Genomic DNA, 15,086 nt, shown 5'->3' with positions numbered 1-15,086 from the left:
TTGAAGAAGATGATGATGTTGATGCTAGACTTTCAAAAAGAAAATCCTCAAACGGAATGTACCCCGAGCCTCCAACACACACCGAGCTATGTTAGGAAGCTTGAACACGAAAAACCGAGACCCGAGCCTTCCTTTTTCCTTTGGCCGTAAGTAGTAAACAAGAAGGAAAGAAAGACTTGTTCAATTTTTGTTACTTGAAAGTTTATATAATAATGATCAAATCCTTTTTTAAAACCATCATATCTTTGTGTTAGGTTTTAGTCAAGTAGAATACACTCAACATCCACCAAATCCTTGACAAAAATTTGACCATAACTTTGGGGTGTGGGGCCCACCCAAAACCGGCCCCAAATAAAATTATTATTATTATTATTTTTTTTTTTATTTTATTTTATTTATTTTATAAAGTATAAAATAAATATATAAACACCCCATCTTTTATAAACCATTTTACAAAAGAACATATAGTTAAATAATCATTCCAATAATAATTATTTGAATAAATAAATTAACCAATTAATTTATTTAACACTTTCAAGTAAGTATTCAGAAACCCGATTTTCTGAATGTATCGTGTTCTGTATTTGTCTCATAGATCTTATCTTAACAAATACATAATTGGTGTGTGTCTAACTCGTTATTGGGTATGACCCAACTTGGATCAAACACGACTAGTCACATTAACCTAATTATGTGTCTCGGGCATACGATATTCCAACAATCTCCCACTTGCACGAGACTCATAGGAAGTTAATGCTAATGGTGAATACCGCCTAACAACAGGTCACCACCCTTAGTGTGTTTGACTAAGTGCCATTCAATAACATCATCCCCTTCAAGTCCATAATTGATATGATATAGGTAAGTCTTATCATTACATCCCTTTGTTGCTAGATGTCCTGTCAAATCGAAGAGACACAGAGTGATCATTCTCTCAATGATTTAACTTAACAGGCCTTAGACATCTAAACTCTCAACACATAAGAGGAACAAATCCCATCTTGACTGCATACATCCTTGTTGACATCTCTTATGATATCTGAGCTCTTTCTTTTACGTCATCGTGTTACCGAAATAACAAAGAAGAGAGTCAAGTTATCAGACTTGATGAAAAAACAGATCCAATATACATCTCAGGTCAAAGGACACAATGATACTCGCCTTTACTCAAGGATTACTTATGATCAGTTGCACTAACTCCATGCAGTGATCCTTGAGAGCGGATCATGTCCAATATTTGTATCCCACAAATATCTATGAACCTTGGTGGCAAACCTATGCCCTATATTCATCACATGAATATCAACCAATCCGGGTTCATAATAGTCTTACCTTCATACTTGTTCCCACAAGTATGATCGACTACGGACATTTAGAACAACATAAGTCATTCATGGATTAAACATGCAAATATAGAACATAACCCATTGAAAAAATTAAAACATAATTAATTATCATAAGATACCCATTACATTTGTTCTTATACAAACACTAAACACAGACTAAATCCACTCACTAGAATACCGAAGTCCTAATGCACAAACATGACCCTCATGCTTTGGCCTATCGAGGAGCTTCGTGAGTGGGTCCGCAATATTTTGATCGGTATGAACTTTATGAATACATATCTTTCCTTTTTTCAACTTCATCCCTTATGTAGTTGAATCTGCGCTCAATGTGCCTCGTTTTCTGATGAGCACGAGGCTCCTTGATCTGTGCAATAGCACCTTCATTGTCACAGAATATCTCTAGGGGCTCCTGAATGGTAGAGATAATCCCTAGATCCATGATGAACTTTTTCATCCATGCAGCCTCTTGGGCTGCCATTGAAGCGGCGATGTACTCAGATTCTGTAGTGGATAACGCGACAACATCCTGCTTCGAACTTTTCCAAGAGACAGCGCCTCCATTCAAAATGAAGACATATCCTGACTGTGACCGAGAATCATCTCGGTCAGTTTGGAAACTCGCATCCACGTAACCCTTTACGACGAGTTCCTCCTCACCAGACCCATATATTAAAAACATATCCTTAGTCCTTCTAAGGTATTTTAATATATTCTTGACAGCCATCCAATGACTGTCACCTGGGTTGTGCTGGTATCTACTCGTTATGCTTAAAGCATACGAGACGTCCGGTCTAGTGCACATCATTGCATACATAATAGATCCTATTGCAGAAGCATAAGGAACATGCTTCATCCTATCCTGCTCTTCCTTAGAGCTAGGACTTTGGGATGAGCTTAACACGGTTCCTCTAGGAATAGGTACCAAACCTTTCTTAGAGTTTTCCATCCTGAATCTTTTCAGGATTTTATCAATGTATGCACTTTGATTGAGTCCGATCAATTTCCTTTGTCTATCCCTATAGACCTTTATTCCCAAGATATATGTCGCTTCTCCAAGATCCTTAATTGAGAAACGACTACTTAACCACGCTTTAACGTTTTCCATACTTGGTATATCATTTCCAAATAAAAGTATATCATCGACATACAAAATAAGGAACATGATTATACTCCCACTAGCCCATTTATACACACACGCCTCATCACCGTTTTGGACAAAACCAAACGCTTTGATTTCTTCATTAAAACGATGATTCCACATCCGTGATGCTTGTTTCAACCCGTAGATTGATTTCCTTAACTTACAAACTTTATCAGGATTAGATGGATCGACAAAACCTTCAGGCTGAACCATATGGACATCTTCCTCAAGATATCCATTAAGAAAAGCGGTCTTGACATCCATGTGCCATATCTCATAATCAAAATGAGCTGCAATGGCAAATAATATCCTGATCGACTTAAGCATCGCGACCGGCGAGAAGGTTTCATCATAATCAATCCCTTGAGTTTGCGTGAAACCTTTTGCTACAAGTCGTGCTTTGTAAGTATCTAAATTTCCATGCATATCGGTCTTCTTCTTGAAGACCCACTTACATCCAACCAGTTTGGAGTTAAGTGGACGATCAACCAATTCCCAAACTTGGTTATCGTGCATGGATTGCATCTCGGCGCTCATGGCTTCAAGCCACTTGTCACAATCAGGTTGTGACATAGCATCTTTGTAGGAGATCGGTTCATCCGAATCGACCAAGTAGCAATCATCCACGAGAAATCCATATCTCTCGGGAGGTTGACTAATCCTACTAGATCTGCGAGCAACGTGTGTATGATCAACCATTTGATCACTTTCAACATCCTCGTGTTGAAAACTAGTATCGACCAACTGTGTATCATCCAGTGATTCTTGAACCTCTTCAAGTTCCACTCTCTTTTCACTAGGTCCTTCCATAAGGAACTTAGTTTCTAAGAAGTATCCTTTGCGTGAAACAAACACCTTTTGTTCACTAGGATCATAGAATATATATCCTATATCATCCTTTGGGTATCCTATGAAGATACACCTGATGGATCGAGCCTCAAGCTTATTTGGGGTGTCACGTTTAACATAAACTATGCATCCCCATACCCTTAAATATGAAAAGGATGGAACCTTTCCATGCCACACTTCATAGGGTATTCGATCCACCTTTTTGGTCGGGGCCATATTCAAAATACGAGCCGCTGTAAGTAGCGCATATCCCCAAAATGATGGCGGTAGTGAGCTTCGTGCCATCATAGATCGAACCATGTCCAACAGTGTTCTATTCCTCCTCTCGGATACTCCGTTATGTTGAGGAGTTCCAGGAGGAGTGAGCTGTGAAATAATTCCACAATCTCTAAGATGACTTTGAAAGGCATCACTTAGGTATTCGCCTCCTCTATCGGAGCGGAGTACCTTGATTGTTCGGTCGAGCTGATTTTGTACTTCATTTTGAAATTCCTTGAACATTTCAAAGGCTTCATGTTTGTGTTTCATTAGATACACATACCCATATCGACTAAAATCGTCGGTAAAGGTAATGAAGTACCTTTCACTATTCCTACTATTGGGCTTGAGAGGTCCGCATACATCCGTATGTATGATACCTAACAAGTCCTTAGCCCTTTCATTTGTACCTTTAAAAGGTTCTTTGGTCATCTTGCCTTGAATACAAGATTCACACTCATCAAACGAACCTAACTCATTTGTTTTCAAAAGACCATTCTTTTGGAGAGTATTTACACGATTCTTGTTTATGTGTCCAAGACGACAATGCCAAATGTAGGAATCACTCAAATCCTTTTTGAGTCTTTTAGTGGAAGTTTGATATAATGAGCTATTTGAGGTATTGTCATGAACCAATTCATAAATACCATTGTTTGGTACAGCTTTAAAATAAAAGATACCATTAGATGATACATGCATTTCTGATTTTACAAATTTAAAGTCAAAGTTACATTGTCTAAGAAGGTGCACGGAAATAATGTTCCTAGTCAAACTAGGAGCATACAAAACATTTCTCAAAACAACTTCCAAACCACTTGGAAGCGATAAAGTGAAGTCTCCTCTAGCGACCACGTGCACCCTTGCACCGTTGCCCATGAAAAGATTCACTTCGCCCTTCTTTAAGTCTTCATTCCTTTTGAACCCCTGCAACCAATTGCAAATATGAGTTCCACATCCGGTATCTAATACCCATGTGTTAGAAGAAATAAGATTTAGCTCAATATTAATCATAAAGACATTACCCGAGGTATGCCCCGCATTCCTCTTGTCTCTTAGCTCTTTTAGGTAGACCGGGCAATTGCGTTTCCAATGTCCGGTCTCACCACAACCAAAACAAGGATCATCCTTATGACCCCTCGGTTCCACAACCTTTTGTTTCTTTGCCATAACCGGTGATTTGCCCTTACCTTTAAGATGCATAGGAGGACCCTTTCTTTTTGCTACCTTAGCCTTAGGATTGGGTTGAGATCGATTCTTGGATCTACCTTCATTGATCGCAAACACGGGTAAAACCCTTTTACCCATGCTCGCCTCGGCTGTTTTAAGCATTGAGTGAAGTTCTCCAATGTTTTTGTCCCACCCGTTCATGTTATAATTTAACACGAAAGTGTCGAACCTTTTCGACAAAGAGTTAAGGATTAAATCCGTTGCTAACTCCTTTGAGATGGGACAATTGAGCTTGGCGAGGCGATCAATGTAACTTTTCATCTTAAGTACATAAGTTGAAACTGGTTGATTATCATCCATTCTACATGCATGCAAGGCTCGAACCGTTTCGAACCTTTCAACCCTCGATTGCTTAAGGAACATTTCCTTAAGTTGAGTAATCATGTCGTACGCATTATGGTTTTCGAAATCCTTTTGGATTTCGGGAACCATAGTCGCCAACATGAGGCATGACACTTGAATGGAATCTTCCGTGTGTTTGACCCAATTCATGTATTCGACCTCAGTTCCCTCTTCCGGTTCGTTGGGGATAGGTGTTTCCAAAACATGATATAATTTTTCTTGTTTTAGAACAATCCTTAAATTTCGGAACCAATCCGAAAAGTTATTGTGGTTAAGACGGTCTTTAGCGAGAATAGATCGGAGAGATACGTTTTGGACGTTAGGGATTATGTTGTCGTCGACGTGTGCGGCCATCTGCAGAATTTTAATTAAGTTCATTTTAGTGTTTTACATATTTTAATTATTAATACCCTTTTATATATACCAAATATAATTAATAATTAAAATCTAGAATCCAACGATAAACACGACTCCGGTTAGGTGACCTTTTTCCCATTGTCGGTCTATCAAGGTAGTTATTCATAACAATTGCAAACCCTTTTGCAACTTCTAGAGTTTATGGGACCGGTTCGAAATCATATTTCGTGTCGGCATGTTTATCCCATCAACACCTATTAGACCCCATGCTTGGGTGACCCTCTTCACATGGTTCCAATTTAAGTCGTCCTACTTGTATCAACTTGTAATATCAACATACAAACGGTTAGGTGACCTTTTTCCCATTTATATGCCAATATTACCTCAACATATTAATTTACTCTATGCGGTTAGGTGACCTTTTTCCCACTAAGAGCTTACTAATATGTTAAGCGTTATACAAAAGGATGGTGTATAACTTGTTATCCTTAATTTCAAAAGGGATTTTTAGTTTTAATAATTCTAGTTGTAAAACTTTAAATCATGTTCTAACATGCATTTAGTAACATGATATTTTGAAACCATTTTTCAAAAATCTAATTTATAATAAAACCATTTTATTATGGGCGTGAGACGGCTAGTTAATAAATCCATTTTATTAAACTATGTGTCACGTAATTACCGATAATTATTAGAACCCGTTTTATGCTTTGTTAATTAATTCTATGTGACGAAGTTGATATCCTAATATCTAGCAACCACATAATCAAACAATCAATTAACAAGCATATACAATTATACTAGACACGAGCCACTAAGTTAGACCACACTTGTTAGCCGAAACAAGTGTGTGTCTTAGGTCCGATCCTAAGGGACACATGACACATGGATGTTGTAGCTCCCACTCGATCCCGCATCCAAATGCTTCGAGCATCTTCTTCAACCCCGTTGTGGTCCATTGGGCTTGAACTTGGGCCTTAGCTTCCATAAGCTTCCATTTGGGCTTAATTGGTGGGCTTAGGTCCTTTTGGGCTTGAATCCCCTTAATGGGCTTGTGAGACCCATTATCACCATACCCGGCCCAATAAGGCCCAAACTTCCAATTTTGCAATCTTCTTTAATTTTACAAAACAAATGTCCTAATACATTTTTCTATAAAATAAAATATTACAAACAATCTATTTATTACATACCCATATGAATAAATAATTACAAAACTGCAAAATTGCCCCTAATTAATTATTACAAACCGAAACTTGAATAATTAATTACAATTACAATCATCAACCACAAACAAACATCCATTTTGGTCTACGGCTCGGTCTAGTTTTAACAAACATAACCCGTTATGTCTTAGGAACCCGTTCCAAAACCCCTTGACTTTATCGGGCCTAGCCCAACTCATTTGGGCTTGACCCAATAACTTGATTATGGGCTTCGGCCCACATGTGCAAAACACATGGGCTTCGGCCCAATAAGAAGTCTCATGGGCTTCGGCCCATTTAACCAAAAATGGGCTTCGGCCCATATAGCTTTCTCCCCTTTTTTTTTTTTCCGGTTAGCCCAATAACCCGGTTTTATATTTTTTTTTTTTTTTTTTTTTTGAACAAAGCCAAAATAATAACAAGATTAAATACAAAAAAAATCATGCATGTTTATTTTTGTATAAAATCTTTCAAGGGGAAAAATATAAAACCGAAAACCCGAAGCTTAGTTTCCCGTATCCCGGCTCTTGATGCCATTTGTTGGGTTTCTATGGATATTTTAAACTTAGTTAACCATTTAACTAGTCACAATTAAGGCGGAAGCGTGATATTTACAAACTAAACATATCTATCCATATGTATATATATGTATATATTACAAGTTTATAGGAAATGTGTACATGAACAACCTAATTTATTCATGTTATAAGATTACCAATAATCTATTTATTAGAAACCCGAAGTAAGGATCAAATGATACGGAAAAGCTAAACTATCAAAGCTATAAACACTTACATTCTTAACCTTTTAAGAGTGTAGTTGATGTTGAAGAAGATGATGATGTTGATGCTAGACTTTCAAAAAGAAAATCCTCAAACGGAATGTACCCCGAGCCTCCAACACACACCGAGCTATGTTAGGAAGCTTGAACACGAAAAACCGAGACCCGAGCCTTCCTTTTTCCTTTGGCCGTAAGTAGTAAACAAGAAGGAAAGAAAGACTTGTTCAATTTTTGTTACTTGAAAGTTTATATAATAATGATCAAATCCTTTTTTAAAACCATCATATCTTTGTGTTAGGTTTTAGTCAAGTAGAATACACTCAACATCCACCAAATCCTTGACAAAAATTTGACCATAACTTTGGGGTGTGGGGCCCACCCAAAACCGGCCCCAAATAAAATTATTATTATTATTTTTTTTTATTTTATTTTATTTATTTTATAAAGTATAAAATAAATATATAAACACCCCATCTTTTATAAACCATTTTACAAAAGAACATATAGTTAAATAATCATTCCAATAATAATTATTTGAATAAATAAATTAACCAATTAATTTATTTAACACTTTCAAGTAAGTATTCAGAAACCCGATTTTCTGAATGTATCGTGTTCTGTATTTGTCTCATAGATCTTATCTTAACAAATACATAATTGGTGTGTGTCTAACTCGTTATTGGGTATGACCCGACTTGGATCAAACACGACTAGTCACATTAACCTAATTATGTGTCTCGGGCATACGATATTCCAACATATGTTGCAGGTTCCAAACGCAAATACTACTGACACCCGCCCATGGCTCTTCGACAGTGGCGCTTCTCACCATATAACCAATGATCTTAATGCATTATCCCTTCATGCCCCATATGATGGTACCCAAGAACTCATCATCGATGATGGTTCGTCTCTTAATATTACTCATGTTGGCTCTTTAACACTTCATTTTGACACCACATCCTTAATGTTACATAATGTTTTATGTGTTCCGTCCATCTCCCGTAATATTATCTCTATTTCGCGATTATGTGTCGATAACAATATACTAATTCAGTTTTTCTCTCTCAATTTTGTTATCAAGGACTGTCAAACCCAACTCCCCTCCTCCAAGGAACAACTGAACATGGAATCTATGAGCTTCATCCAAAATCACCGCCTCACGTTTTTTATGTTCAACAAAATAAACCATCCTTGTGGCATCATCGTCTTGGACATCCGCATGCACAAGTGTTACAACATTTATCTACTATTGTTCCGTCTATTTCTATTTTTAATAAATCATGTAATTCGTGTTGCATAAACAAAAGCCATAAGCTTCCTTTTTTTTCTTCTTCAATTTCTTCCAATGCACCACTTCAACTTTTATTTTAGGACGTATGGTCATCACCGGTTATCTCATATGATGGTTATAAATATTACATAATCTTCGTTGATCACTATACTAAAAACATATGGATTTACCCTCTTAGAAAGAAATCTGATTCTCTCAATACATTCACTAATTTTCAAAATCTTGTAGAAAATTATTTCCAATGCAAAATCAAGCAATTATTCTCGGATAATGGTGGTGAATATATTAAAATTGCTTCCTACCTCGCATCATGTGGCATCTCACATCTTACATCCCCACCCCATACACCCGAACATAATGGTTATGCCGAACGTCGACATCGTCATATCGTTGAAACCGGCTTAACTCTCCTATCACATGCCAAAATGCCTCTTAAATTTTGGTCTTTTGCCTTGACCACCGCCGCTTATCTTATTAATCGCTTGCCCACCTCAACCTTCAAAAATGACTCTTCATATCTTCGTTTATTTCACAGACTACCAAACTACAACAAACTAAAAAGTTTTGGTTGTTTATCCTATCCTTGGTTACGACCATACTCTTCCCACAAACTTCAAGCTAAGTCCAAACCATGTGTTTTTGTTGGATACTCTTCCACTCAAAGCGCATATTATCTTTTTGATCCCCAAACAAATAAAGTTTACACATCCCGTCATGTAAACTTTATTGAAGATCAATTCCCATATGAAATTCTAACTCAATCATATACCCCCTCACCTCCAAATCCAGATACTTGGTTACCTTTAACTATTCACATTCATCCTAATTCCACCCCTGTCATACCATCAAATACAAACTCTATCAATAATTATTCACAACAACTTACTACACATTCTCCATTAATTTCCCATTCTGACTCCAGCCCAATTAACTCACAAAGCCCACACCACCCATCCATTCATGAGCATATCTCTCAAAACCCAAATACCCCCACCACTCACCAGTCCACTTCAAAAAATAATACAACTCAATCTCCCCAGTCCACTCCTTCCTCCCCATCGTTTCTTCCAGATCCAAATAACAATTCAGACCATACTCCTACAACCTCACCTTCCATAGAACCTCCAGTTACATTCCCATCTGATTCATCCACATCACAACTCACAAACACCAATATTGAACTTAATGCTTCTCCACCACGTACAAGAAAACCGAATCCTAAATATCACAATGATACATTTGTACTCTACACCGCCACCTCTCCTCATCCTAATGAACTAACAACCGTTACTCAAGCACTCAAAAGTCAACTATGGCGAAAAGCCATGCAAGACTAATTTGACCCCTCCAACGAAATAAAACTTGGGCCCTTGTTCCATCCGATTCCGCATCTAACCTTGTTGGTTGTAAATGGGTTTTTCGAACAAAATTCAAATTGGATGGAACGGTAGATCACCTAAAGGCTCGTTTAGTAGCCAAAGGTTTTCAACAACGTCCCGGACTAGATTATGTCGAAAAATTTAGTCCGGTTATCAAACCCGCTACCCTTCGCCTTATTCTTTCTTTAGCCACTTCCCAAAGTTGGTCACTTCGTCAACTTGACATAAACAATGCTTTTCTCCAAGGTACCTGAACCGAGGATGTTTTTATGTCTCAACCACCCGGCTTTGCCGACCCATCCCTCCCAACTCACGTTTGCAAATTAAACAAGGCTATCTACGGTCTTCTTCAAGCTTCACGTTCTTGGTATGATGAACTAAAATCATACCTCCTCTCGGTTGGTTTCACACCAACTATTTATGATCCATCTTGTAACACCCTTGGCAAACACAACATCCCACTCTTAGGCTATCCCACATCGGCCGTGGACAAGAGAGATCACTGGTTCATAAGTAATGTCATGCCTCTTCAATCACCAACGCGTTTTGGGCAACCAAAAACAAATCTGTGAGCTCTTCGTGGGCAGAGCGGACAATATTGGTGGTACGAGAGGCCGGGGTGTTACAGGTGGTATCAAAGCCACTCTTGTGTCGTTCGGGATGATGGGACATGCCTCATCGAGGACGATGAGTCCAAAGGGGGGTTGTTTGTAACACCCTTGGCAAACACAACATCGTCCTACTCTTAGGCTATCCCACATCGGCCGTGGACAAGAGAGATCCTTGGTTCATAAGTAATGTCCTGCCTCTTAACATCACAAACGCGTTTTGGGTAACCAAAGACAAATCCGTGAGCTCTTCGTGGGCAGAGTGGACAATATTGGTGGTACGAGAGGCCGGGGTGTTACACATCTCTATTTATTAATCATGTCACTCAATCTCCAATATATCTCCTCGTCTATGTCGATGATATTATTGTCACCGGCCCGAATTCCTCAATCATTAATTGCTTCATCAAATCCCTTGCATCCCGCTTTTCTCTCAAGGATCTAGGTCCTCTTTCATATATTTTAGGTGTTGAAGTTATCCCACAAAAGAATGGTCTTTTCCTTTCTCAGTCCAAATATGTCCTTGATCTGTTAACACGGGCCAACATGAGTGATTATAAACTGGCGTCCACTCCAATGTCCTTCTCGGATCATCTCACACCCACCGATGGAACACATTTACCATCGCCCACCCAATACCGTGCTTTTATTGGTGCCGTACATTACCTATCCCTCACGAGACCCGATGTTTCCTTTTCCGTTAACAAACTTTCCCAGTTTATGCATTCACCTACTAATATCCATTGGGCAGCACTTAAACGGTTATTTCGCTACCTACACAGCACTTTACACCATGGATTATTTTTCAAAAATAGTTCTCCTTTAAACCTACATGCATTCACCGATGCGGATTGGGCCAGTGACCGATCTACTTATCGCAGTACCACGGGTTACATTGTATATCTTGGATCTAATCCAGTCGCTTGGAGCTCTAAACGCCAACCAACTATAGCTAGATCATCTACTGAAGCAGATTTTAGGGTTGTTGCTTCCACTACCATGGACGTCAAATGGATCATGTCTATATTATCAGAGCTCGGTTACAAGTCGACAATCACACTCGCAATCTACTGTGACAATTTAAGTGCCACACATTACTCGGCAAACCCGGTATTTCACTCCCGTATGAAACATCTCGCCCTTGATTTTCACTTTGTAAGAGAAAAATTTCAACAAGGTGCAATACGTGTCACACATATCTCTGGTGATGACCAACTTGCTGACGCTCTCACTAAACCGTTGCTGAAACCACGGTTTCACTCTCTTATTTCCAAGATTGGACTAACCTCTCGATCGTCCATCTTGCGGGGGCATATTAACACTACATTTGGTTGTATATCTTCATACGTACGAAGGTGGGTGAACTGGATATATATCCATCTATAATAACTTTCAAAATGGTTTCTCCTACCTAAATTAGTGATTCGTCATCAAACAAAGGTTACGAATGGTTTCTACCTGTTATCTATTTTACCTTGTGATCCATTTTCCTTTTTAAGGTGGAAGGGGCAGCATCTTTGTTGCCCTCTCCTACCCTATCGACCATCCAATTATATATAATGTCACCTCATTTAGTGGCAGATCTTAAACATTTAGTATTTTAGTATGGGTATATGGGCCGAAATTTATGAGAGCTAAATCCCCCCCTTACTTCTATGTTTCGGGTCGGGTTAAACAATAAAAACTCTATATCCAATCATTTAACTAAAATACCAATTTAATCATTCAAATTGCCGTTATACAAAAGAAATCGATATTAAAAAAAACAAGATGCAAGGAGAAGGATGAGTACTTAAAAAAGATCCACAACTAATGTTAGGGTTAGTAGGCTGTTCAACAACATAACTCATTTGTAAGTTGTAACTGGACTTTATTTTTTAACCTTTCATGGCTGGTCAGGACTCAAATAACATGGCTGGGCCGAACTTAATAAATATAACTTTTTTGAAATATTTTCGGTAAAAATACACTACTAAACGAAAAAGATAATGTGGCCACGGCCGGTTTGGCCCAAAGAAAAGACCGCCCCTGGCCTCATTTGAACCCAAAACTATCCTAAAAGATTGCGACATCATCTTTCTTTACGTTAAATCATCTTTCTAATATGGCTTCATTCACGGTTTGTGAAGCCGAATTTCAACTCGAGCTCGAACCCGCATCCCTTTCGGTCGTGTCCTTGTGGTACCCGATTGAACCCGAGCTCTAATATGAGTGGCGTCCCGTCCACCCTCATGCAGAAAACTATCTTTCTTCATTCCTTGTTCCGGTAAAAATTGATAATCTAAGACCTTAAACATCTTCTCAAATTTCATCATACACATTACCAGTGCTTGAGGATCAAAACATCCGTGGACAATCAATCTTCCTATTTCTATGCGAGTAGAAACACATTCGACCCCCTCAACACTAGAAACAACTTTCTTTATCTTGTTCGATTCACTTTTACTACTGAAGCTGACTCCCAATGTTACCTTAAGTTTCTGGCAAAAATAGAATCAAACAACGATGGATATATAATACGAACCATTAAAACAGAAATCAACAAATAAAGAATAGGTGCATGGCACGTTTCAAAAGTGATCAATATATGTATCATATAGAAATTATGGTTCATACGTACTTGGCTATATGGGTTTTTTAAATCATTGTACTGCTCATCAAGTGCTGCTACATTACCAGATGATATCCATCTTCGTAAATCTATGACAAAGTGTGATATGAGAGCTTATCATTATTTGCAGCTTAATATTAACTATAAAACATCCACAATCAACTGTTCAAATAGCTAGGAACTTACCAGTAATCTGAATGTTTTCACCAAAGAAACCTTTAGGGATCATTGACGTGTAGAAATTATGGCGGCAAAGATAGTAGCCTCCTTTGGTCACCTCAAAAAAAGACAGATCTCCTCCAATCACTTCTTCCTCTTGTGTTATTTCACATTTTTCGTTACCAACATCCGTATACACAAGGCTTGCACCAAACCCACTTGTTGCCATTGCTCCGCCCATCGCAAAGAAGTTCACATAAACTACATCACCAGCGTCTAATGTGTTACCAATTGGCCAATAACTTAACCATATAGCATCTTCATCAACTCTGGGTTTGCAATACACCACAGGGTTGTAGACCCAGGTAATACCCTTGCTTCTATTACTGATTCGGCCAAACAAAGGGAAGTTATTTCTATAAATAACGGCTCTGTATAAAATCGTTACATTTAATCCTTTGATCTTAAGGATCTTTGGATGCAAAGGCACACGGAAGGATAAGTGACTGGATGCTGACGTATAGTCATGTGTCGCCATGCTTTGATCTTTTATGCCTTGCAGAAAGGTGCTCCTTATTCCATATTCATACAACATCTATATTACACACGTACATACCAAATTCGGTTACTTCATTATTTATTAAACAACTCGCTGAGTATTTGTAAAAAATTGAGAGAGAAAGATAGATAGTGAGAGAACCTGAATGTTAAAACTTCTGCCTTTAGTAATGACATCACCAACTAGGTCCACGTTATGATCTTGATATACTTTAATCCATTGCATATGTCCCAGATCTGCTTCATCGAGTTTTGATATGGGCACTAACTTAAAAAGCCCTTGAATGTCACTTAGTTTAAAACAGCCTTCACAATTAAACTCTCGTAGTGTGAAACGAGCTGATTGGAATGTAATATCTTCCAGTGATGAACACCAATCTACGTACAACCTCTCAAGCATAATTGGGAGGCACGCGAGAGACTTGAGGTTTGGACAAGCAGTCAAGTCAAGTGCTAAAAGCCTTTTAAAGTCAATGTGACTGGGCAACAACATATCAAATAAACTGCCATCTAAAACCAAATTAGATAATGACTGGGGTATGGAACATAAAGGTTGTTCTAGGAATTCTCCATTTACGAACATCTGATTTGATGAAGCCTTCAAAAATTCAGTGCACCATGAAAAGTGCAAACATGAAAGATTCTCTAGGTCTCCTATGGTTTTACAAACATAAGTCAAACGGATACATTTGCTGAGAATCAAATGCTCAAGTTTAGGGAGCCGGTGGAGATTGCAGACGCTGACAAAATTTTTGCAATCATAAAGAGTTAGCATCATTAGAGACTCTAGAACCTGTTTCAGGAATCACAAAGTTGAGTTTATCATTGTAAATTCAAATGTAGATTGCCTAAAATTGAGAAACTAAAAGGTAAAATGATAAACAGAAGATTGAATTCCTTATACCGTGGGTGGGTCAAACTCCTCCAATAATCCGTGACACATTTTTAAATACACCAAGCGGCTTGTT

At 38.2% G+C, this 15,086-nt stretch overlaps 1 protein-coding gene across 1 annotated transcript in view; it reads right to left on the bottom strand.

The window, feature by feature from the left end:
- LOC143544179 (disease resistance protein L6-like) overlaps positions 1-14,626 on the bottom strand; it is a 304,085-nt gene extending 289,459 nt beyond the window's left edge. Inside the window, exon 1 of the mRNA XM_077036332.1 lies at positions 14,261-14,626. Coding sequence (XP_076892447.1) covers positions 14,261-14,611 — 351 coding nt within the window. The 5' untranslated portion in view covers positions 14,612-14,626. The remainder of the gene's footprint in view (positions 1-14,260) is intronic.
- Between the last annotated feature and the right edge of the window lie 460 nt (positions 14,627-15,086).

The sequence above is a fragment of the Bidens hawaiensis genome, unplaced genomic scaffold (genome assembly GCF_021521415.1).
Source record: "Bidens hawaiensis isolate Kalapana, Puna unplaced genomic scaffold, B.hawaiensis_p1.1 tig00013493_1, whole genome shotgun sequence".
NCBI lineage: Eukaryota > Viridiplantae > Streptophyta > Magnoliopsida > Asterales > Asteraceae > Bidens > Bidens hawaiensis.
This window is presented reverse-complemented; position numbering and strand designations above follow the sequence as displayed.